At 40.2% G+C, this 25956-nt stretch overlaps 1 protein-coding gene across 2 annotated transcripts in view; it reads left to right on the top strand.

The window, feature by feature from the left end:
- The first annotated feature begins 525 nt into the window (after window positions 1-525).
- The window catches only part of USP24 (ubiquitin specific peptidase 24), a 61065-nt gene continuing 35634 nt past the window's right edge, over window positions 526-25956 (top strand). Inside the window, exons 1-15 of one of the 2 annotated variants that reach the window (XR_015773366.1) lie at window positions 526-961; window positions 12848-13013; window positions 13974-14041; window positions 15488-15631; window positions 16147-16269; window positions 17147-17182; window positions 17752-17817; window positions 19318-19383; window positions 20181-20255; window positions 20974-21132; window positions 22240-22354; window positions 22862-22965; window positions 24105-24212; window positions 24676-24771; window positions 24874-25035. Coding sequence is in view for 1 of the 2 variants with exons in the window: in XM_014250715.2 (XP_014106190.2) it covers window positions 656-961; window positions 12848-13013; window positions 13974-14041; window positions 15488-15631; window positions 16147-16269; window positions 17147-17182; window positions 17752-17817; window positions 19318-19383; window positions 20181-20255; window positions 20974-21132; window positions 22240-22354; window positions 22862-22965; window positions 24105-24212; window positions 24676-24771; window positions 24874-25035 (1794 nt within the window). In the remaining variant the exon portion in view is untranslated. The remainder of the gene's footprint in view (window positions 962-12847; window positions 13014-13973; window positions 14042-15487; window positions 15632-16146; window positions 16270-17146; window positions 17183-17751; window positions 17818-19317; window positions 19384-20180; window positions 20256-20973; window positions 21133-22239; window positions 22355-22861; window positions 22966-24104; window positions 24213-24675; window positions 24772-24873; window positions 25036-25956) is intronic. The other variant, XM_014250715.2, reaches the window with a different exon arrangement.

The raw sequence follows: 25956 nt of genomic DNA, 5'->3' as shown, positions 1-25956 counted from the left end.
ATCCCCGGCAGGACGTGAGACACCGCCAGGTCCCGCCGCCGGTCCCCGTCCTGATCGCGGTCCCGATCCCTATCCGCATCCCGGATCCTAATCCAGGTCCAAATCCTCGTCCCAGTCCTCATCCCCGGTCCAGATCCTGCTGCACATCGTCATTCCGGTCCCCATCTCCGTTCCTGTCCCCGTTCCCGTTCCCATCCCGGTGCGGGTGCCCGCTCCCCTCACAACGCCGCCCGCCCTCACGTGCCCCCGGGCCACGCCCCCTTCCCACGCCGGTCCATTCATCCCCCCCCCCCGTCACGTGACGCGGGCCCGGCGGGCGCTCCCCGGCCGGGGCTTCGCCGCCGCTTCCGGGCCGGGCCGGGGGCGGGGCTGGGGCAGGGCCCGGGGTGCGCGCGGGGGGCGGGGCAGGGAGGGGCGGGGCCAGGGCGGGGGCGCGCTCGGAGGGGCGGGGCGGGGCGGCCGCCGCGGCGGCGGCGGCGGGAGGGGAGCGGCGCTCCCGGCAACATGGCGGCGCGCGGGGCGGGCAGCGCCTGAGCCCGGCGCCTCTCGGTCCGCGGGGGTTCCCCCCCGGCCCCGGCCTCTTCTTCTTCCTCCTCCTCCTCCTCCTCCTCCTCCTCCTCCTCCTCCTCCTCCTGCCCCGCTCCCCGGCGCGGCCATGGAGAGCGAGGAGGAGCAGCACATGACCACGCTGCTGTGCATGGGCTTCTCGGACGCGGCCGCCATCCGCAAGGCCCTGCGCCTGGCCAAGAACGACATCAACGAGGCCGTGGCGCTGCTCACCAACGAGCGGCCCGGCCTCCACTACGGCGGCTACGAGCCCATGGAGAGCGGGCAGGGCCCGCCGGGCGGGCACGGCCCCCCCGCCGGCGGGCAGGGCCCCCGCGGCGGCGACGGGGACGGCGGAGGAGGCGGGGGCGGCTTCGACCCGCCGCCCGCTTACCACGAAGTGGTGGAGACCGAGGTGAGCTGCGGGCGCGGGGTCCCGGGGCGGTGGGAGCCTCCCCGCTGCCGGGGCCCGGCGGGCGGGGGTCGGCCCGGACATGGGGCCGGCGGGAGGTGCTCGGGGACCCCCCGCCGTCAGTCTCCGGGCCGGGGGCTCCTCATCCCCCCGCATCGCCCGCCCGCCGCCCGCCCCGCGCGCTCCCGAGCCCGTTCCCTGCGATCGCTGCAAGGTGAAGCGCACCCAGGGTTTTCCTTGGCATTCCAGGAATGTGTGGCTACCGTAGGGCTCTGCTTTTCGCTCCCCCTCTTGTGCCTTCTTGCATAATCCCGGTGACTAAGGGCTGTCTATTTTTTTTTAACTGTTTGCACAATGTTAAAGAAAGCGCAGTGTGGGTATGACTTTACGTACAGTTTTATTTGGATAATCTGAGCGTAAGTTTTGAAGTAGGAACGCAGTGAGGGCAAATGTTTTTCGGAACAGAGCTTTAACTCATAACTTAGGGCTGTGATCTAAAACAAAACTGAAGTAGACAGGAGTGCTGGAGAATGTCAGCCTTTCCCAGGTTCTCTCCTTCCTCCTTGTTTGCCTTTCTCTCTCTTCCATCCTCTTCCAGAACTCTGAACTCTTCAGCCAGCAGATACACTCATGGTACTCTCCTTGCTGTCGGAACAGTCTTGCACTGCTTTCCTGTAAAGCCTTCTCCTCCTCCTGGTCTTTTTCCCAGAACTTCACAGAGTGCTCGTTAGAAAAGAGCTAATTAGTAGTGTCCAGGCTATGGGACTCGTGGGGATGAGAACAGCTGAAAGCCCCCCTGTGTGATACCAAAGGGCCACCTTGCGCAGTCTCTGTCTCAAGAAGTGGTCAAAAGCAGATGCTTAAGCTCATGAATAAAACCAGGGAACCTCGTGTAGCCTCTCAGGCTCCAATGAAGAGTATCCTGAGGGTTTTCTGTGCCAGAAAAGTGCTCCCTTTCTGTGCATGCATGTGTGTGTGTGTCTATAAATACATTTGTGAAGAATCCATGGGCGTATCTGGTGCGTAACTACACTTGCACGGATCATCCGTATCCGTAGCCTCGGCGTATTGACGTCCAGCCCTGCGGAATAAAGATAGGTGATCCTGCTCACTGAATTAACTGGGTTAGATCCTGAGCTCCTCTAAGCTGCTGATGTGTGCTTGTGGGGTAAGGTGATCCGGGGATGGCATGTATGCCACGCAGAGACGGAGCCGCTCTTTAACTGCCCTGACCGAAGCGCCAGGGAACTGGTTTCCAGCCTTTCCTGTGAAGGATTGAGAGTGAATGAGAGTTTTTGTTGGCATTTGGGTTGGATGTAGTTATAGCTGGGACAGTCTGGCTTGTCAGTGTGACATTTCAAGAGAAGCTGTCAGTGTAAACTTCAGAGAAGCAATTTTTTCCCTGCTCTTGTTCCCATTACAAATGGCACTTTGACAACTCTCAGAGGATTCTCCCACCCTCCATTATTTCATCCGGTATTTCTCATCAAATTTACTTACGCTTTAGAATAGTTTCCTTTGCCACTCACGTTCTTGTTTGCTCTGACTTGTGTTCTTTTTAAGCCACAGGAGAGAAGTCAAAACATTTCAATGTAGGTAAATCACTGCACAGAGCAGGCATTTCAGAAGGATGGAGGTGTCTTGCTACATAAAAATTTATATAAATTCATGCCTCAACTTAGTAATTGGATTCATTTGCATATGAGCATCTGTCAACTCTTGCACGTGTGTGCAAAACAGTATTTTTGTAATAAAGGAGTTACATCTGTAAAAGTCCTGAGATTGGAATTGTTGCCTGTGCATATTTGTCTAACACTGCAGTACAATTTAACACCTTTTGACATACATTTTATGAAAGGGGGAAAGTGATATATGGTCAGTTCTTGGCTTTTTAAATTCGTCAGCTGTGATCTAACATAACATTTAATAAGCTACAGCTATTCTTCAAGTGGTTAATCAGTAATTAATCAGGTTAATCAGTAGTTTTCCATTTAGCAGAAGTTTATGGCATATGAAGCTGTACAGAAAGCCAATGCAGAAGCAGCTATATTATTCATTGTAGTCATACACATTATGGTGAAACATATTGTACCCCCTGCTGTCTTGTGGTAATTCAGATGTTATTTCTGGTTTTCTTCCTCTCAGTATCATCTCTCTAACAGCTCTTTGAGTGTGTATTCCTCCTTCTCTTCATAATACCAGTTTTCTTCAGTGGGGAGGAAGTGGTGTGTTAGATTTTTGGATTTTATATATCAGCAACAGGAGATAAAGAGGAGATAAATCACAGGAGAGCAATTCTTAGAAATTTTCCCCCGAGTAAAATGTTCCAGTCTAATGCTTCATGAACAAAAGTTAGGATTAGATGTTATAATTTAAAAATAAAAAGGATGCTTCAGTCATTCTTCAAGATGCGTATAACAGGTCTGTACTTTGAATTGACATGTTTTTTTTGGCTGAGCACACTTTAGCATGCATATAAGAATAGGTCTATGAATGATTAAACACTTTACATTTTCCCTAATCAGTAATGAATCCATTATGTTTGCATATGCTTATTTGGTCTCTATTACATAATGTTAGAATCTGTTCAGCATTCATGTGGATCAAAGAAAGGCTTGTATAGTGGTTTTCTTTGAGAGAAGCACAGCAACCAGATACATATCATACTAGTTAAAACATGTTTTCTGTAGATAAGATTTTAAAAATCAGAGTGAATCCTCTTTCAGTGGTCCAGACTGCTGGGCTTCAGGGCTGTCTGCAAGTGTTTAAGAAGCCTGAATTTAGAGTAACTGGCTCAGAAGCAAGATAGCTGCTGTGAGCTGGCCCTATATATTCCCTGTGCTTGCTTTCTGTATGAGGCTTGAGGTGGAGATGTGCATAAATTTCAATTTCATGAGGTTAAAACTTCCATTTCAGCAGGCTGGTGTTTCCCAATTGCCTCAGTTTTAGGTTAATAGGTGTGGTGTACCTTTGGCATTGATGCTGGTATCATGACCACACTTAACTCATCAAAAGAAAAAGGCCAGACAAACTTGGAAATGCAAAGGGGGCTTCAGTTCATTTGTGCAGTCTTCCTGAAAGCGCAGGAAGTTCAGCTTGAGGTTTACAGCTGTTTGGAAGTTTTGCCCTTTGTAGCACCAAACCACACTGATAGACTGAGGTCACCTGCTTTTCCAAGAGGTAGCTTTGTGTGTTTGACATAGCTTCTATGTTTATGTCTGCTGACAGAAGTAAATCTTGCATTTTGGCAGGATGCGGGGTTTCTGTGTTTATTCCTCAGGCAGCGTGCAGACTGTCACGGTGTGATTCTGAGCTTGGGAGGCGGGTGAAGGATGCTATGCTCATCTCTTCATCTGACTGACAGATAAGCTGCTTTATGATCTGCTGCTAAATCCTTATAATTTAAGGCAAGACTATAAATGAGTGTGATGACAACGTCTGTCAGTGTGTCCATGAATTGCCACAAGTGCCACAATTGCTGGCTTTAATGAGTCTCAGAGGAATGGGGTGGAGGAGGCTACACGAATGTGGGGATTGTGACCAAATAACTTGAAATTGTTGGGTGGGGCAGGTAAAGATATTAAACATATATCAATGGTTTGTATAACCTTTACTAAAACAATCTTAATTTGCTTTTAAAACAGCTTCTGAGAGCCATTACTATGACCTTTTGGCTAAATTGTGATGAACAGATTATATTACCCCCTGGCTATTCCTGTCCCCTACAGCATGTGCTCTTTTGATTTTATGTTTTTTTAGTTGAACTGGATCAAAAGCTCATACATGCCAGATTTTACTAGGTAAGGTTTATAATAAAACTTGTCCAAGATTGCTTTTGAGGTGCTGTTTGACTGCAAGAGAAGAGATTTTGTGAAAAAAACAGGCCAGCAACTGTAGTGAGTGCCAGTGCCAGGAACATTCTCACTAGTCATGCTGCAGAACTGTGGTGTTCAAACCCTACCTCTCCTCATTATTAAAGCTCAGGACTGAAAGCAGTTCTGCCACAGATGTGCTGTGTCACGGTGGGTGTGTAACTTAACCTCTGGTTTAGCTTTTAATGTGTAAAATGAGGATAATGGGGTGTGCTTTATTAGGAGAACCATGGACGTTAGGCTTGTGAAGTTCTTTGATCTTTGAATGGAAGGAGCTGTATTTATTTAAAGACAAAGAAGGTATTTAGCCTTCAAGCAAAGGAGATGGATTTCACGCTACAATTCTGCACATTTAAAGTCAGTCTCCTCTCTTGTAAGTAGTCTTGAGCTTTGCAAAAGTGAGTATTTCTTGCATTCTCATGTGGAAGTTTTACAGTGTGGCTTGTCTACGAATTGGCCTTGTAAAACAATTAAGCAATCAAATAAAGCTCTGTGGTGGATTCTGGCATCGAGTCCCTGGCTGGATGCCATTAGAATGTCAAGTGGAATTAGTATTTTAGCACTCCTGGTTTTCAGCATCACTGTTTTCAAAAATAAGTGGCCCTGGTGTGGAACCTCTTTCTATATTCTGATTCCATTAACAACACTTCCTTGAAAGCATTTGTAAGAAAACACTCTGGGTTTCATTCTTGATATAGCACAGACTAATAGAGATGCTACATGAAGTTAGGGAAGTAGGGGTGATACTGAGAGGTGCAACTGGTTAATTTTAAATGTAAGCTTTGTTTTGAGTAACTCACAAAGTCATTATCATGTAATGTGATCGTTAGAGTAATTGCTGGATTGAGAGGAGCACTCTCTTATTACTGGTTCATTGGTGAAGGTGATGCCTGCAGGGTCAGTGAAGGTGGGAGACAGCTCTGTACAGCCAAGTTCTCAGCTGGGCAGGAAGTGTCTCTGGTATAATGTCCTCTGGAAGCATTTTTTGGTCATCTTCCCAGTTTACAGTGCTATTCTGTGGCAGCTGTTTAATAAGGAAGTGAAATACTGAGGAAGAATGAGAATAAAAACAAATTAGCCAGTGTTAGAAGTTAATTCCAGCAAATCATTTGGATTGCTTTTGGATTAAGGAACAGTAGCTCTTTGTATGAGGAGGGCAAAGAGGAAGTGCCCGTTTCTTTTGTAAGCTTTTATTTTGAAAAAAACACGTATTTGTGCTGCTGTAGGAATAGCCTTTAGCATATATGTTTCAGGGGCCAAATTAAAAATTAATTTTAAAAGCCAATGTTCCCAGTGTTTCTTGCCACTTGATCTTCCTGCCACTACTTTACAACAGTTCTGGCTTTTCTGATGCCCAGCAAAATGACCTTGAAAGGCAGTTAAACATTTTTTCATGTTAGTTAGTCACAATTTTGTAATTATACACTGTTAAAATCAGCTGCTTTGTGAGTTCTGGTTTCTGTCTCACTATACATCAGTAGAAGTATAGATGAGTGTTTAGCAGCATTATTGAATTAATTTTCCTTTCCAGAGCCTGACCTTTGGTCACTAAAATGTTACAGTAAATACTTTATGTAGTAGTTCTGCAGCACTTCTCTATTAATTCCTGGTGTTTTGGCAAAGGGAGATACAAGTATTGATTTAATTTTAAGTATTGAAATGTTAAATGCTTGTGATTCATGGTTTTATTGTTTTAAAGCACAATGTTTATCTGATATCACACCAAGTTGTTCTGGGTTATTTAGGAACAAGTATGGGGTTTTGTGCTTATGAAAACTCGAGGCTTGGGAGGAATAGTGGTGTTGACTCCGTGTCTGGCTGTTTGTAGTTACACTAATAGAGAAGTTTTTAAATATATCCACAGGCAATAGTGAAAACACACGGAAGATAAGTGTTTTCTTGGTTCCTTATGAATGGCATTCCTAACAGTGCTTTCCACAACCTCTCCCTCACCTACAACTCATCAGACTTAAAAACATGTTCCCAAAAGTGGCTGTAGTGAATCTCTGCCTCAGATTTCACTCAATACTGTGGTAATAGCAGTATAAAAGGGCAAAGAGGCTCCTTGAATTTTTGAAGGAGTTTTTTTTATGTATGTTTATATTTTCAAATGGAGGTGTTAATTCAAGTGCTATTTTTACAGAGCCTCAGTTGTTTTGTTTTGCTGTGATGCTCAGGACTATGTTTATCTTTGAACAAGTAGACAAGTACATCAAGGGAGTATTGCCTGGTAACAACACACCATCACCCTGGAAATCAGGGAGAGAGTACAACCCATCTTTTCAGAAACTCTTGAGTCAATTCTTAGCTCTGCTGAATTTATTTTTATTTTTCAAATTCATGTTGTGTTCTTAATTCCCATCTTACACAATTTTTGGTTGTGAGAGATGGGGGTCAGAGGGAAGGTGGAGCCATAGGGTTTTTGTGGTTATAATTTGTTGTAATCCTTTACAGCTACTAAGGGTTTAGTGTAAGCATGCATCCTTGATGGTGTCCTTGTGCAACTCTCAGTTAAGGTCAGTGTCTAAAACGTTTTTGAGAACGTTCACTAAATAAATTTGTTTTTTCTTAGGGCATCTCTATGATGGGATAAGGGTCCAGATCAGCGTCAGGTGGAGTCTGTAAAGGAGGATTTATTTTCCTTTAGTACTAGATTGGAATAATTCTTTTATATTAGCATGACAAAATACTAGCATTTTTTCTTGTGACAAGACTGCATTTGTTTGTGTAAGGTAGTCCATAGTAGAAATTTTAAGAGCTTCTTTTATCTGAAGAAAGAACAAAGCAAAACATCTGTGTATCTCACAACAAACTTATGTTCTCTTATCAGAACATTAGCAAAAATGATTCTGTTACTGGACTTAAAATTTCACCTGTGGATGAAATTCTATATCTCTTTAGGACTTAAAACAGTTAAAAACTATGACAATACTTTACAAGTAAATATCTGTTTGTCAGTACATGCAGGAAATCACAGTGGGTTTTCTTATTGCCAGATAAGAAACATAATGTTTTATCTATATGTATATATTTTATATATCTATATAAAAAATGTATATGTTTTATATATGTGTATATATTATGTTTAATGTGTCATGTATCCCATACATGACACCATTTTTTGAGTCTTAGCAGTACTGACATAGTCACAAGAGGAGACCAAGCTTGCTTTAATTGTCTGGAATATCAGTTTATAAAGAGCAAATAGGTTCCAGGTATGAAAATGTGAGCATTGTTTTTAAACATTCAATACCTTGTTCTTAGTTAAGTGCAAGGTGGTAGCTTTGAGTTATTAGAATGGCTTTGAATTCTTACCTTTGTGTTTCAGTTCTAGGTAACAGAATATCCCCCTTTTAGGACTTAATTAAAAGAAAAAAAGGGTTTGACATCCTGGTGTGAAAGTAAAAGCTGGTTTAATCAATTGTCTGGCAGGTGGAGGGACTGTCAGGTCATGACTTCAAGATTCATAGCTTCTCTCACAAATTGATGGGCACAGTACATCAGAGCAGAGAAATGCTGTGTTTTTATGGGTATTTGATGTATTTCTCTCACCTTGCCTCCACCTGAGCGTTGCAGTGCTCTGCAAACACTTGTGAGTGGTACAGCAGTGCTGTGGCACAGGGGAGAATCCCTGCTGACACTTGGCAGCCGGAAAAGCTGTAGCATTGAGAAATTGATTTCTTTATGTTGACTATGTCTGTGAAAACTGAAAAGCGAACCTAAAATTTTTCTCTGCTAGTTCGGGTTTTATGCTTTGTTTTCATTACTGCTTTTCAGGGCAGTTAAACTTTGTCCTGTTTGTAGGTACATAATAACAAGGTTTTGTGGTTGTTTTTTTGTAGTAATGCAATGAAACTTTAAAAATCTGTTTTCTTGGCTATAAAATGATGGTTGTTTCGTGAAAATCACTTATTAGAGAGGCAGGAGGTGGAGGTAACTGCTTGGTCTGCTGGTGTCTTAGAAAGTCTGATCCTGTTGCTTGTTGAAAGAAACGTGAGTTTGTGGTTTTGTTTTCCAAGTTATACTGGATTCAAGAGCACATAATGTGACTTAGCTATGGTGATAATAGATTCTGTTGGTAGCCTCCTATCAAAATCAAATTAACGAATCTAAATTATTATTTGACTGTAATTTCATTACTAAGGCTGTCAATTAGAATCAAAACAAGTCTTAAACTCCTTGTTATTGTACGTAAAGTGACTGGAATGAGAACTGTCAGTGGCTTTAGTTAAACAGTGTTTGATGAGTTAATTAGCTGAATACTGCATGAATACATTTTGAAGCTTTAAACAGTGACCTTTTGGCAATTAAAGTTAATTCATATTTCACTTTTTGCACTAATCTTTGTTCTGTGCTACTCTTCAATAGAAAGTTTTATGCTACAGATTTAAGCAATGCTTTATGGATCAGATGTTGAACAATTTTTGTTTATTCAGCCTTGCAAGCAAATCTGGGAGGTTCCAGGTCCCCCGAGAGGGAATCTTGAAATCAGTGTTTGAGCCTGTTCCTGTGAGGGTATTTCTCCTGGGAGCCTGTGTGTGTGTTTAGCCACAACTGCATTTTCACACCTTGAAAATAAGCCAGAAGAGCCAAGACTGTTAGAATGAGGGGATCTTCAGGGCTTTTGTGCAATATGAGATATATCATAAGGCATGGAAAACTATATTAAAGGTTTGTCAGCAAGTTTGTTGGTCTCAGAATTTCAGCTGCAGAAATAGTCATAGATTTATCACCATGACTTCCTACTGCAGAAAAGAGGGATTGTAGGAGCCTTTTAGACAGTTTATCTTTAGATGATCCATTGGTTACTAGGGTTAGTAACCCAATTGGTTACTAGGGTTGGGTTTTATTTTTTGCTTTTTGCTATTCTAAAGAAGAACATCCCTACAAATCCTTATCATGTTTGGGGCCAGTGCAGTGCTAAGTCTGTTCATCCAGAATTGCAGAGTCCTGGTACAGATCATCATCAACTGGCAGACACTATTCTGAAGTCACCAATTTGAGGGGAGGGAGATAACTTTATATATATATATATATATGTACATATATACACATATATATAAACAACCAACAAACCCCAAGACCCCATGTAATTCCCCAAAGCCAAGATTCTGAAAGCCACTTTTTGGGAGGCTGACATGGCCTTGTATCCTATTTACTTTCACATATATGATAATTTTTCTTCAAAATATTTTATTTCCTCCATGGAGTTTTGTCAGTAGAGTGTAGCTCTCCAGCCAACATAAGATGATGCAAGAACTGAGCTGATGTTTCACCTTGCTGCAGCAGCTGCTGGTAATAAATCCCTCACTTTAAAGAGCAGTGCCCAAATTTATTTAAAAATTGGGTGGTGAACAGTTTGGGCTTTTTCATGTGCAGAGAGACACTAATTATGAAAGAGCAGCAGTATAAAGAGACTGTTTCTTGTAGTAGATTTGTTTTAAGAAACCCAGCTCAGTCTACACTAATATAATGTGAACATAGCTGTAATCTCCCAGAAATACAGAGTGTTAAATTTATTAATGGTTTGGAGGGGAATTTGGGTTTTAAACTGCCTGGGTGTGTGTTTAAGACTGTCACAAGTTTCACAGTAGCTGTGAAGCTTTGTGGATGTGCTGTGTTCTAAAATTAATAAATGAACTTGATACTTTCTGCACATGGTTTTACTAGCAGAGCACTGTCAAGCAAGAAGCCTCACTGCCTCTAATTCCTGGAAAGTGCCAAAAGCATGCTCCTTCAATGCAAATAGTTCCCATTATTATTAGAGCAATATTCCCAATACCACACTCATTTTTTGTGTAAAACCATCTTTTCACTGCACTGTTTGTAGAGTTAATCTGACAATAGATGTTCTAAGCATAATTTATGATAATGTGGGAGCTGAATGTACAGTGAAGGACAAGTATTATTTCACTTTCCATTCTCATGGACCCTGGCAATCACTTGTGTGGAAACAGTAACTAATGAGCAGCCTTGCTTGGATGCAGATGGGAAAGCACAACAAGAAGTGGAATTTTTCAGCTACAGTTGATGGTCTGCATTGCTGTTCTGCACCTCTTGAGATACCAGGTGCTGTCACTGAGTTTATTTAATGTGGATACTTTCCTCCAGGGGTGAAACAACTGTTGCTCTGCTTCTGTAACATTTGTTGAAATGTTGCTTTCCTTGGCTACAATTTGGGGCTGAACTGTAGTCCTTGAACACCCAGTAATTGGGTCTTTATGTTATACTCAGCCTGCCTTTATTACTCTAAAAGTTCATTCCTGCTCTGTTACTGTGAGCACTTTCTTTATAACTGCACACTTATTTTCTGTAGGAAATGGTTTTGTTTTCTGCATGGGTGTTCTTTACAGAAGCTGTATAATTAACAGTTTAATTCCTAAAAAATACTTCTAAATAATTTCAGTGTCTTTTCATGTAGACCTTCAAGCATCCCTTCTCCAAAACCTGAAGTATTTAAACAGGGTATGATTTGCTAGATGGGAATTACATTGAGGTTTCCGTGCACAGTGCTGGATCAGGTGACCACAGTTTCAGAAGCTGATATTCAGGTCTGCTAAAATGCAGCTTCCCATAAAGACAAACTGAGGACTGAGTGTTTAGTAGGGGTTGGAGAAGGGTGGCAGTTTATTTCCCAAGCACCAGTATGTGTTTTTTTCTAAGCAGTGTTCTGTTCCTATAAATTGTCCTGCTGCTCTCCAGAGCGTTAGTAACTCCAGCCTGCGTGCTGTCCGTGAACTTTAAAGGTTAAGCTCTGTATAATTGCTTTTCCCTTGGCTTAATAGTTTTGAACTATTATGAAGGTGAATGACACATTTGCTTTTTTAAAACAGGTCTAATCCTACAAATAGCAAATGCAGTGAGAAAGCTGGAAGCACTTTGTGCATACATTGATTTCATTCTTGATATACCATCTCCTCCAGAGTTCAGTTCTTTCTTTTGGTCTATTCCTTTCTAGTTGTTCCATTCACTTTCCTGACAGTGTCTGGTTTTTACTTTCTGATGTGTTTCCTGCTTGTCCTTCCTCCCTCCATGTCCCTGGCTTCTTTCTCAGTGGGATCTTGTTACCATCACTGTTCTTGTTTTCCACTGTCTCCGACAGTGGCTCCTGCTCGCTGCCAGGCCTGATCCAGACATTCTGTCCTTTCTCCTGCTGGCTTTGCCTGCTGTTGTGGAGGCAGGGAAAGGTAGTCCATGTGAACTCTTTGACACATTGGGTACCTGGCATCTATGGGAGGTTAAAAAATAAACAAAAGAAAATAAATGAATAACTTGTCTACTCTTTCTTTGGCGCTGCTGAGGCAGTTACCTCATATGGCATTTGGCGAGGAGCTGGGGGTGATTCTGTGTCCTGTGCACAGAAATAGCTGCTCTTTAGTGCCACTAGCAAGGAAACCTGTAAAGCTTAGCTGCAGTCACCTGCTTGCCTTTTCCCTCTTACCTTCCAGAGTACTTGCCAGTAACTCATTATTACTTCAGGAGAGGGATAATTACATTACCTTGTTGGACAACTGTATTTGATGCAGATTTTTTCTTTAGATTATTAGTTAGTAAAAGAAAACCTTGATGTACTGAAACAGTATCCTGTATTTCTAATGTGATGGGGTGAAACGGGCTTCCCTTAGAGTAAATTATTCCCATATTCTACAGGAGTTGTTGAGCAGAGGATTAATGTGCAGATCTATGGAGATCAAAATTCATACTCTACAGTCTCCCAGGGACTGGAAGTACTTATCACCTGGCTCTAGGATCTGATATGCTATGGAACAAGATTTGCTGCTTAAATAGGCAATTAGTTAGCAATTAGTTATGTAAACATAGTAGTTATCACTTACATGAAATACATCCAGGTATGTAATCCCTTCAAATTGAAATATTAAATTCTGCTTTGAAAAACACAAGGAGCCTCAGGGTTGAGAATTTGACATGCTTGTTATAAGCACAGCTGCCTTTTCTAAACCCTTTAATGTGCCTAGGAAACTGTTTCACTTGGAGTTTTTGTTTTTTTCACCCATAGAAAAATGATGAAAATGGGAATTGCTCTGGTGAAGGGATTGAGTTTCCAACAACCAACTTGTATGAACTGGAGAGCAGAGTTTTGACAGATCACTGGTCCATACCCTACAAGCGTGAGGAGTCTCTAGGCAAGTGCCTAATTGCATCCACCTACCTGGCAAGACTGGGTAAGTTCCCTTTCACAATTACACAGATTATCTGTTCAGAGGGTGTCACAGATAGAATATTGTGCAGTTGTGTTCTTTCACTTTAATCTTGTTGCTGTTTACTTGCACCCTGCACAACAGCCACATCTCTGGTGAAGTGGTTAACAGTGAGCTGTTCTACCCAATGCTGTGAAAACAACATTGATCTCTTTTCTTTCTCTCTAAAGTAATTTATTTACTTAAGTTTTTTTCAAAAAGCGGCGCACATGTTTCTTTATGTTCTAATAATTGTGGGAATTACATCTTTTCAGAGCTAAATTACTGACTCATTTTTTTCTTGTGCTGGCTATTTTCCATTCATAAAAGCAAGCTGTCATCTCAGTCTCTGCTGTACCATGCTTGTATAAGTGGTTGTTTTTCCCTGGTTAAATGCTTATATTGCATTAGAACTGAATTTTACTTTTCTTATTCAGTACTTTGGCTGGGGTTAAGAGTGTTATGGAGGCACCACACCCAACAACTGGTGTATAATGAGAGTACAAGATAGTTTTTCAGTCATGCTTGATGGCAGACTAAAGGAATGTTGTAATCTCTTGGAAGAATAGAAGTTGTTAAGTGGTTCTGGTTTGCTTCTCTGTTTCCAATCTGTGTTAAAGGGCTGTGCTTTAATTTGGTTTTGGAGGGAGGCTGTGAAGCATCAGTAACGTATGAATCGTAAACTGTGTTACAAGTTACTTATGGTGCTAATAATGCTTGGAGAAGCTGTAAAAGGTATTGGGAAATTAATTCTTAGTTCTGAAAGGCAAGTTCTTTCAAGTCATGCTTTTTGTGGTTTAAAAAGCATGCTAGTTATGAAGGAACAGTAGCACATTTACTACTGCTGGTTTGGTGTTCCCTCTAAATTTGCAACAAGATCCCTGAGGTCATCTTAAAAAGTAATTTTTTAAAATACTGTTAAAAAGCACTCTCTTTTCTGTAAAGGTGTTTCTGATTCTGATGAGAATTGCAAGAGGTTTATGGACAGATGTATGCCTGAAGCATTTAAAAAGGTAAGTAGGTACAATAGGTCAGTTCAATGTTTCTTTGTGTTGTTCATGGTGGGAATAGTGTTTTGTAATACAGACTTCAGGCAAGTACTGCATGGGTTCTTAGAATAAAATCACACTCAAATTATTTTCCTAGATTAAAATCATTGGAATTTGAATTTAAATTGTACAAGGTCCCAGTTTTGTAACTCTGACCAGCTTTAGCACTTAGCTTTTTGGGTTTTTTTTCTCTTAAATTAAGAGCCCTGTAGTAATTACTAGAGCCCAAAAAGAGGTTTAAAGACCCTTGGATATGGCCACTGGTGGCAAGTTCATGGTCAGATTTCCATTAACTATTCTTTCTGTTATTTCTTCAGAGGGTTGCTAAATTCTGTTCACAATCCATTTAGAATTATATCTTCCACCTCAGTTCTCAGTGCCCTGTGTTTCTCTGGGCTGTGGTGAATTTTCTCTGTCGAGCTCCTCAAAGTAATTGACTTCCCACAATTCCATCCACTTTAAGTACTGCCTAAATTTCCTGCCCAGTTTTTAGACCATATGTATAAAAACACATAAATACCCTTTAAAGAGTTACTCTGCCCTAGTGTCAAAATACTGAGAATATAATTCCATTTAAGGAAGGCAGAAATTTAAGGGAAAAATAATTTTTTTCCATTTAGTTTTCAGAGTACTAATCTTACATACAATAGTTTTATATCACTTGGTATTTTTTGCATATGAAATAAAAAATATAGATTGTTCCTCCAGAAGGATAATCATTAGATTTCTAAGTTCAGGATGTGCTGAATTACAATTTGCTGAAATATTTACAATAAACTCTATTAATGGTACAAAAAGTGATTGTATTTAAACTGTTAAGTTTTTTTATCTGCTTCTGTTCAGGCACAGCAGAAATTAAGTTAAATTTGCAGATAGCAGCCAAGTGTCCTTTATAAACAGCCATGAAACCAGATTTAAAGAACATGTTTCAGTAGGTGGAAGCAGCATTAAATACCTCTCTCTTCTGGTACATGTGCTTTGTTTTCCAATAGAAGCTGCTCAAAAAGTGGGAATTGGTAAATGGTTACCTCAGCTTAATCAGTGCAGCTTTATGGCTGCCTGTTTCAAGATTTAATAGTTGTGTGTTCAATCTGCAAACAGATTAGTTTCATATTAGTTGTTCTTTGCAAAGGTTACGGTCTCTACTAGTACATGCAAATGGAAACACTTTGATAGATTTTATTTTCTGCCATAAACTGTGATTTAAGGTGTTCTTCCACAAAATTACAAATTGAATTAACTCTTAAGCCATTAGTGCAGAAAGAGCATCTGAAAAACACACCAGACAGTGAAGAGTGCATTCCAAGAAAACATTTATTCTGAAAACAGTCTCAGGAGTTGATAAATTTGTTCTTGTTTGTGATTGTGCTCAAACTTTTTAAAAAATTACCTTTTTTTTCCCCTTGCTAGCTGTTGACATCCAGTGCTGTTCACAAGTGGGGAACTGAAATCCATGAAGGAATCTACAACATGCTCATGCTGCTGGTGGACCTGGTTGCAGAAAGAGTAAAACAAGATCCCATCCCCGTGGGCCTGCTTGGTGTGCTCACAATGGTATTTGACTCTGATGCAGTTTCTAACATCTGGGTATTTGGTTGGCATTTTGTATTTATGCAGCTGATCCTTTTTCCAACTGTTTAAGTTGTAGTTCATTGTCTTAAAACCTGCAGCTATTGATTGCTGCAGATGTTTTACATCCAGTCTGCAATTCAGAGGAGTGGATGCTGTTCAAAACTTCTGAAAATTATCAGTTAAAAAAAAAAAAAATCACATTTTTGTCAATTTACTGTTTATTTTTTAAAACTGATAGTTTGAGTTCAGTTCTCTGTTTTATGGACCTCTGGCTGACATGGTTATTGGACATTGTCTCTACAGAATAAAGGCTTCAAAATGCTTTATATGGTGAGAACTGAGAGGCAGAAGCAGGGGGCTTGCATTCAGCTTTATTTTTTGCTAGATCTTTAACTGTCAGCCAGGAGAATGCTTAGCTGAAAAGGTCAAATATTGTCAAGATAAGTTTTGAAGCTGACATAAGGCACCTGCTCATTGCCATGGGCTTTTCTTTCAAGGCATTTAATCCCGACAATGAATATCATTTCAAGAATCGAATGAAGGTGTGCCAGAGAAACTGGGCAGAAGTCTTTGGGGAGGGGAACATGCATGCTGTCTCACCCATATCCACTTTTCAGAAGGTAAGCATGGCCATGCCCCAAAAACTAATTTTAGGGTGGATGTCTTTGTTTCAGATAAGATTGCTTGTTTAGTAGGTATTTGTAACACAAAGTTTAAGTATGTCACCAAGAATTATTGCAAATAGATGTGGAGTGCATGTTGGTCTGTAGACATTAATTTGTGCTCTCACATTGTTCCAGTTCTCTGTTAGAGGCTACATTTAGAAATGGGTGTATTTTCATGGGTAAAGTAGCACAACAATCTGTGTGTTACTTGGGACATGAAGCATACAACGGGTGGATCTGTGTATCTAAGGACTGACATCTGTTTGGTTGTTGAGTGTGAAATGACCAGGATAACTCCAAGTGTTCAGTTCTAGTAGAGAATTCAGGCTTTTCTGACAGTCAAGGATAAAATACCTTCAACTCAAACACACTGGCAAGGAGGCAGTTTTTGAGGTTTGCACTCTCTTGTCACAGTTGTTCCAGATGGGTGGGTCCAAAACAGCATCAGTGGATTTGATTTCTCCTTCAGGAAACAAGTTTGTGGCCATAGAAAGAAAATTCTGCATCTGCTGCTTTGGGAAAGTAATGTTCCACAGTGCTATAAATACAGTTGCTTGTGAGTCAGCAGCCACATTGTGATCTGTTGCCACAGCACATGGACAGTGATGTCAGGCAGAGTCCAAAACAGGATGATGCTCATGAAAACCAACCAGAGCTCTGGCTACACTTAACACAGGAGCTGTCACAAACATTGTTTTATTTGTGTAATAGTGCATCCATTTGAGATGTGGCTTAATGGGCTGAACGTGTCTGTCCAAATGTCTGTTTCAGTAGACAAATGTTTAGCATTGATGTTGCAACTGCTAATTTCTTCCTGTTCTTATTGTTCAAGGAGCCTCACGGGTGGCTGGTGGATCTGGTAAACAGGGTAGGTAAATATAAACCAGAGTTGTTGTTTCTCACTTGAATTCATTGGTCTTCAGAGATAATTTCTTCTCCCCCATCCTCACCTTGCCCTGACTTGTTTTTTCACTCCTCACTTTTCTGACAAACACAAAAAAGATAGTTTGAGATTTTAATCCTGCCTTATAAAATATAACTTGTTGAGTTGCTGCCTTCTCCCCTGAGCACCTTTACCCTAACATGGTATCTATAACTCGAGGAATCTGAGAGCCCAGCTGAGGCTGCCATCAAAGGTTCCCCAAGCAAAAGTGCCAGTCCAGTGAGCTGTTGCTGTATGTGGTCTACCTTTCTTCCCTGTGTCCATGTTTTACTCAAGACAGAGTTTCTAGCTTGATGCTTAAACCCTGCTACCATGTATAATTGCATGACATTCCCTGAATTCCCATGAAAATACGAAGCTTTTTTTGGATGGGATGTTCCATGGTAAAGGACACTTGACATGTCAGGAACTGTCAGTGGAGTGTTTTCTATCCTCTCTTATTTAAAAAATAAAATACTGTAGTGCACTGTGTAATACTGATTATTTTATTTCAGTTTGCAGAGTTGGGTGGATTTTCAGCAATTCAGTCCAAACTCAATTCTGAAGATATTGAGCTTGGGGTAAGTCCATCTTCTGTCATGAGACTTCTCCCTTTCCGTTTTACCCTTCATGTAGAACCAGCAATGTCCCTTTTGGCAGTGCTTTTACCTTTTCTTTGGTACCAGAGCAGCAGTCCCACAGAGCCCTGAGGAAGTGCTGTCAGACTGGAGGTCAAATGAGGTTGTACATAAGAATCCTGACTGAAGAGCAATTAAGACTTCACAGAAAAGAGGAGAAATTAGTGTACCTTTCTGCTAGCATTCAGCCTTCTGGTTAGACATCAATCAAAGTTGTTTGATTGTATGTTCACCAGTATGTCCCTGGTTTTCTGTTTACTGCACCCATAGCTGCATTTAGCTGCAAGTGAATTGACTTCTGTCATTTATTACAGAAATCACTGCTTAAGGAAAAAAATCCTTAGGAAGACAGACAGTGTCTAATCCTAAACAACTTTTCAAGAAGTGTCTTAAAAACTGACTGGTTCAACAGAGCTAAACTATTTTTGGTGAAGACTAACTTGGTTAGTTTTAGCTTCCTAACCTATATTCTGGAGACTTCTAATTCTTTCAAGCTTTGGAGCATGAGGAGGCTAAAGGAAAACTGTGTCATTGGGAACCTTGTCCCCCAGTATAAAATCACTCTGCTTTCAGTGACGTGCCACTTGGAGGGAATTCAGCTCCTTTTCTTGGGATATTGGTATTTTCTGCTTTATATAGAGATAGGTACATATGTGAGCTTGACAGAAGAATAAGGAAAACCTTGATTTACATGCCAGTTCTGTAACAGAAACTTTGACTTGACTTTGTTTAATGATTAATAACTGCTTGCTTAGGAAGAAAATCTGGGTCAGCGTCACTTAATTTGGGCCTTGGACTGCACTGCTGTACACTCAGGTCCACAGTTCTTGATCAGTGTGAAAAGAAACTGATTTTGATATTATTTATTGGCAAACAAATGTTTTTCTACATTTAATTTCTTGACAATAGATGCCATTTTAAAATCATGCATTGAAGAGATCTTGACATGTATATGACACATTTACAAAAGCTTTCTCCCACGTATTGCTTTGGGAAAGAAATTTGCCATATGGCTTTAACCTTAAATTTTGCATTCACACTTCTGATTGCTGTAGAGAGCAAGCAAAATGTGATATGTTCCTTTCCGTCTGTTTATTTCTGTGACTGAAACAGGATCTGTCAGAGAACACTGAACAGAGTGATGGAAGGACCAAGATTAGTAAAAACTGGGAAGGCATTTTTTTATTTCAGACAAAAAATGTAACACATACTGTATGCCATATATAATATATAACATACTCTACTGTGTGCCATAGAGTAAATCTTTCTTAAACCATGTGTTGTTGTAAAGGACTTGCACACCAAAAACAATCATAGCAAATGACTGGAGATATATGATATAAATAATACTCGTTCACCTTCATTTGTCTTTTAAGCTATAGATTGCTAACCATGAAAATATTTCTTAAATATGCACCTAAATACTTGCTGTCTTTCTTTCAGGCAATCTCTGCATTAGTTCAGCCATTTGGAGTTTGTGCAGAATATCTTAACTCTTCTGTAGTACAGGTAAAATGTCTTTGTTATGACTTGTAAGAGGACTGAAAATTAATTTCAAACTGTGTTGGTGTGAAACTGGTGACTAATTTGAAAAGCCTTCAAACCTCACATTGCAGAAAGTGCAAGAACCATTTTGAGCATCCTGAGGTGATGAATAAAGGGCTCAGACAATGTTCAGATTCATTTTCCAAGCAATCATCTGTAGTCATGCATCTACATCTGCAGCAGTGAGAAGCTTTACTGCTGCCATTAGTAAGCTTGAGCAGTAGAAACCATGTGGGAAAAGAATCCAGCCTGAAGGTTGGATCTTGCTTTTAGTTTAACTTTCTGGCTGAGATCAAGCACATGGATATGAGAGTTTACACTGCAAAAATCGTGGAAAAAAAATTCACCAGGACCTCTTTGTATGTGCAAACATACTCCAGGCTTCACTCCTGCCCTCACCACCAAAAACTGTTGACTTAAGTGACTGAAAGACTTTATTTGAAGAGAACGTAGTTTAGAAGCCCCTGGGAGTAAGAGAGGCACATGCACCTAAGAACTGATGTGTTTTTAGAGGGCAATCAGTCTTTTTGCAAACCTGCATTACAGTGGTCTGAAATGGGTTCTTACTCTAATTGCTTTTATATTTTCCTGGACATAGCTACCAGGATAGTTTTATCTTTGTTGTAGGTGTTGCTTTATCTCTAAGGTAATTGTGAGCTTTCAGCTAAGTATTTCCTTTTGCTGCAGTCACGTCTTTCAAGTAATTCAGTTGATTTCAGGAAACATTGAAATGATTGTCATGCCTTTTTCACATTCTTTAGCCCATGCTGGATCCAGTCATTCACAAAATGATTAAATATGTACAGAATGTAGAAGAGAAGGACTTGAAAGACAAGGTAATGTTTTACATATGAAATATTTAGGAAGAACTTCCTGCTTGTCTTGGAAATGCTGTCAATGTAAACTAGAACAATAGCTTTCATCTCCCTGGCAAGAATGCAGCCTGTTCTGAATTCTGACTGAATGACATAATGAAAATGCATGTACCCAATTCTATTTAATACGCTTTTCAGTAAATATATGGTTTATGACCCTTTTTAAAATATTTTGCCACTGTTGCTATCAAATTTTTGGTACGGTTGGTCCCTTTGTGCAGCATGCTGAATGCTCACTCTCTGACTCAAAGATATTTGCTGTCTTGCAGTCTGTTAAATTCATATTACTGTTGCATTAGCTGTTTGCTCCTGAGAATTCAGTAGTAAAGTGTCTGTGTAACTTGTGGCTACTTCTTGCATTACCCTGAATTTGGCATTCGGTTCTGTTATATTGCATTGACTTTTTACGTAGTTAAAAATTGTTAGTTTTAAACAAGAAAGTATTCATAGGTTGTTGAACCAAAAGAGAAGAATCTGAAGCTTTAACCAAAGGTTTGATTATCTTAAAATACCTACTGTACAAATAATACTTTCAGATGTACCAGGTACTGTGTTTTGATTAAAGAGTCTGTTTGGTCACTAAACCTACTCTTTGTGAGTCACTGACATCTGTAGCAGAATAGCAAAAATACCAATGCCTCTGTTTGTCCCTTTTTTGTTGTTGTTTTGTTTCAAACAGAGGCTGGTGAGTATCCCTGAGCTCTTGTCTGGGATCAAACTGCTGTGTATGCGCTTCCAACCTGACCTGGTCACGGCGGTCGATGACTTGCGGCTGGACATTCTGCTGCGCATGTTGAAATCCCCCCACTTCAGTGCAAAAATGAATTCCCTCAAAGAAGTATGTTGGCTTTTTGCCTGTCTGTGTGTGCACAAGAGCATGTGTTTAGGTAGGATGGGTTGTTAATAAGCCACTGAAACCACAGCCTTAAAAAAAGAGATGGTGCAGAATTTCCTTGCAAGTTACGTTGCCTTAACAAAAGCTCAGTTCAAAATAAACACCAAAACAAGTTAATATAACAGGAGTTGTTCTTAGTATTAGTAGCCACTGCAAGGCCTCCCAGTTACACACAGTTTGAAAAGTACACTGTTCTAAGAAATGCAATTTTAGATTGATTTATAAGCAGTGGTCAATGCTATTCATTGAATATTCACTCTGGGATAATCCTGAGCATCCTGTGGTATATCCCATTTTTCTCCTTTCACTGAGAGGAAGCAGAAAAAAACCCAAATAGGACTTAAACCTATATTGATGTCTTAGCCCACTCACATCAGGTCATTGCACTACCTAATTGCAGTATTTTATATTGTATTTTTTAGTACAGCTGTATGTGGATACCGTAGTGTTTCAGAATCCATCTTTTCTGCTTCTTTCCTTCTCCATTTAAGAGAATATTGAGTTGTTAAACCTCATTGCTGTTTGGTTCTTAATCATAAATGCTGTGTATCCGTGGTGAATTTATAAAAGTGCAGCTTTTGAAGATTTTAGCAGAAATGTGCTCTTTCTCCCTGGAGTGAGGAGCCTGTATCAGTTCAGTATTGGATAAAAAGTAGGACACTGATTTGAGTGGAACAAGCAGAAGCCTGAGATAACCTATTTCTGGCATATCTGTAGAAAAATACTTGGCAGCACGGGCCAGCTTTTCTGTGTCAGACTGAGAACAAGATTGTGCTGCATCAGAGACTGATGACGTGGTGTTTCTGGTTAGGAATTTGCCTTTAAGTGGCTTATTAAAACACAAAAAAATTAAAAAACAAGCACCCCACGAAAAACAACCAACCCAAAAAATTCCAAACACCTTCTGTACACAAAATATTTCAGGATTCACACTTAAGCTTCATCATGAGCCTTTTTTAATAGATTTCACTCTGTGTTTGTGTGTGTGTGTGTGTGTGCATGATGCAGGTGGGAATTTTTTGTTAAAATCTTACATTTTGCACTTTTTAGGTAACAAAATTAATAGAAGACAGCACTGTGTCCAAGTCAGTGAAGAATGCAATAGACACAGACCGACTGCTAAATTGGCTCGTGGAGAATTCAGTCCTGTCGATTGCTCTGGAAGGTAAGAACTCTCACAAAGCCTTTTGGCACATGCTTTGAATGACTTAAATTTAAAAATCTCATCTTTCCCTTTCAATACATTTTAATGAGCACTATTAACCAAATAGTTCACGTTTTTTGTTGTCTCCAAAATAAAGTAAAATCCTGCAAATTCTGTAGCTATCACCTAGTCCTCTGTTTGACATCTGTGCAGATGTCTTCTGCTGTACCTGGGGTTTTTTACTCTCAGTTTGTATATTGTTAGCCTCTAAAACAGAGAGAAAAGAGGTGTTTTTCTCCCCAAGTAATAACATTCTGTAGGTGTGCTATCACATGTATGAAGCAAAACAAAATGGAAACAGCCTTGTTCTTTTTCTTTGTACTGATACTTGTCTGTAACAGTAAAGAAAGAGTTTCCAAATTAAGATAGCTTTGTTCTCTCTTAAAGTAATTAGTTCTTTTATATTAATTTAATGTCTCTAATACTGTTTGAAATATGTTCATTGAGTTGTCTTTCTTTGTTTCACAGGTAATATAGACCAAGCACAATACTGTGATCGTATAAAGGGAATTATTGAACTGCTGGGCAGTAAATTATCTTTAGATGAGCTCACTAAAATTTGGAGAATTCAGGTAAGCAGTCAAGACTAGGCAGGTGCTTTTAGACTGTCTTACAAAAGTAAACATTCCAATGAAGGGATTTTTAAAAATAATCTGTACATCTCTATTGCAATGTGGAGGTGTTGAGATTTTAACAGTATAATTAATGCAAAGAGTTCCTTCTACTTTTTCCTTTACCATGTAAAATCAATTGTTCTGGCAATTTCTTGTATCACAGCTGTTAAATCCTGTGATGAAGTTCAGTTCTTTGCAACAAGCATTAAGGAACTGTAAAAGTATTTGGCTTGGCATAAAAATTTGTCAGCCTGAAACAGGTGACGAGAATATTTGTCTAGACCAAACTAGGATATTAATGTTTGTGGTTGGAGGTATGGATTTAAAGTCAGAACGTGACTTTTAAGAGAGCAGGCTCCAACTGTATGGATTCCCATTTACCTTCCTGTTCAGTCTTATAATTGACTGACAAGTCATCTTTTGGCCTTCACTTTAAGGATATTCAGCTTTTTACTCTGTGGGGAAGGTGGTTTGAGTGTTTATGCAAATGACACATGGAAACTTTGACAAGAAACTAATCTTGCACTGCAGGAAATGGTTTACTCTCTGTGCAAATATTGATATTTTAGACTGAACTCACTGAACATGGTCAGCTTTGCAGTTTGTGTGGCATGGTAGCAAGTCTTTAATGCTTAGCAGAGTTGAAATGTGATTCTAGCGCTCTCACTTTTATTCTTTAATAAAAAGCAATACTTCCTCCCCCTCTCTGGCTGTTGTTACCATGGTGCTCACATCCATGTGGGAGGAGATTTCGTATTGCTCATTTTTGAGTAAAGCCTGGGAGAGTTTCAAATATTCAACACCTCACACGTGAACCTCACCAAGCAATAGAAAAGGTGATGTTTGTACTGCTGCCACTGCAGCAGCTTGAAGCTGCTGTAATGATGGCAGACTTGTAGTTTCCTGCTTTAGAGTTACTTCCAAAGACTTCTCAGGGAAATGAGGAGTGCAGACAATTTACTCTGAACTTGTGTTTCTACCATGTCAAAAGCTGCTATTCTCACTCATTAGTATGAATAGTAGGATAATACTTACATTAAGGTTTTTCTCTGGTTTGTTTTGGTTAAAGACCTACCTTGTGTTTTCCTCCTTTTCAGTCAGGACAATCCTCCACTGTGATTGAGAACATACATACCATTATTGCTGCAGCTGCTGTGAAGTTTAGTTCTGATCAGCTCAATCATTTATTTGTTCTAATCCAAAAGGTAAGTCTTCACATGAATTTACATTCCTTAGGAAGGTATGTGCTTGTGCATCCAGCCTTCTGAAAGGCAAATGCCTTGAACACATTTATATTTTCTTTATAAATGTGAAATTTGCTATTAAAAAAAACACTTCTACTGCTAACTTCTACGTTAACCCAAAAGCCTAATCTGCTACTGTATTCCTAATTGACTTGGATTTTAAGTACATATAGGTAGCCAGTCCTAAGGGACTTACAGTGAGATTTTGTTATGATATTTAATCCCTAATAGTATTTGAAAAATAATTTAGCAAATTAATGCTTTAACTCCCAACAACAGAAATAAGGAAATACTTATGGTGGAAACATACTTATTTGTATTTTGATTTTCCTGCAGTAGAGCAATTGTGGATTACATTTTTGTGTCCACTTGAGGTGTAACAGCCTGACAGAGGTGCTCTAACACTGATCTCTTTGCTGTCCAGAGCTGGGAGACAGAGAGTGACCGAGTGAGGCAGAAGCTGCTGAGCCTCATTGGGCGCATTGGCCGAGAAGCACGAGTGGAAACAACCACTGGCAAGGCAAGTGGATGCTTTTCCTTTGGATTTTTTGATTTATTAAATGGAGAGTTGCTAGCCTCTGTCCTTCCTAGGTGCTGACTATCCTTGCCCTTCTTCCTCCAGGTTCTGGAGGTTCTTTGGGAGCTGGCTCATCTTCCAACGTTACCGTGTAGTCTTATCCAGCAGGCCTTGGAGGAACACCTGACAATCCTCAGTGATGCTTATGCAGTGAAAGAGGCAATCAAAAGGAGCTACATCATCAAATGCATAGAGGATATTAAGAGGGTTGGTTTATTATTTTATCTTTTCCAAAATGAAATCTTATCTAGCCTCGATGTTGCCCTTTTCTTTCAAGATGCACAAATTGTGTGTCCCATCTGTAAGTTCTTACCTTGGGGAGTCCTCGAGAGGGGTAGGCTTTGTGTGAGCCACTTTGTTGATCATGAGACTCATAGTAAGTCTCTTGCCTTTGTTTTAAGCAAATTTTCAGCACAAGGAGTGATCAGTTTATGGGAAACTACCAGGATGGGCCCAAGGTTAGAATTTGCAAATGGAACCACTGTAAAGGTATGTCAGTATTTTAACTGTCCATTTCATGTGAAAGCCTAGATTAGTTTTTTTTTGAGTAAAGCATGTGTTCTGGCATGACCATTAAGTCTCAAAATGCAAATCAATATTTCAATTGTAGTAGTTTTGTATTTTAGTAAAATACTTAACTCTTTTCCTGTAACACAAAGAAGCCATTCCCAAAACTGCCTGTACTGTTTCCTGGCAGCAGCAGAGATGTGCATGGCTTAAAAGACTGCATATATTCTCTCCTGCACTGTTCACATAGCAGGCAGCTTTTCTTGAGGCCTGCAGGAATGCTCCTGTCTTCTTTTTTTTTCAGCCTGAAGTATGCTGTAAATAAAGAAAAAGGCTTGTATTTTTTTGTTCATTTCTTTCATGATAAAGCAGGTTTTGTCTGTGTTGCAACATATCTAGAGGATTTTAGATGTTTAGGAGGTATAGTATGTTGATTCTTGATACTGAACACACTTCTTCAGACATGAACACGCACTTCTTTGTGTGTGTTCATGAATATGGATTTCAAATCTTGGGCTCTCAATGTCTGTGAAAGTTGTAGTTTTTTGGGTTTTGTTTTTTTATCTTCTCTTATGCTTTCCTAACCTCACTCATTTTAATTATATTCTGGCAAAGGCTTTT

The sequence above is a fragment of the Pseudopodoces humilis genome, chromosome 10, assembly GCF_049639895.1.
Source record: "Pseudopodoces humilis isolate 2021_Gansu_Grassland_sample_001 chromosome 10, ASM4963989v1, whole genome shotgun sequence".
In the NCBI taxonomy this organism is placed as follows: Eukaryota; Metazoa; Chordata; class Aves; order Passeriformes; family Paridae; genus Pseudopodoces; species Pseudopodoces humilis.
Note: the sequence above shows the minus strand (reverse complement) of the source record. Positions and strands in the feature narration are given on the sequence as shown.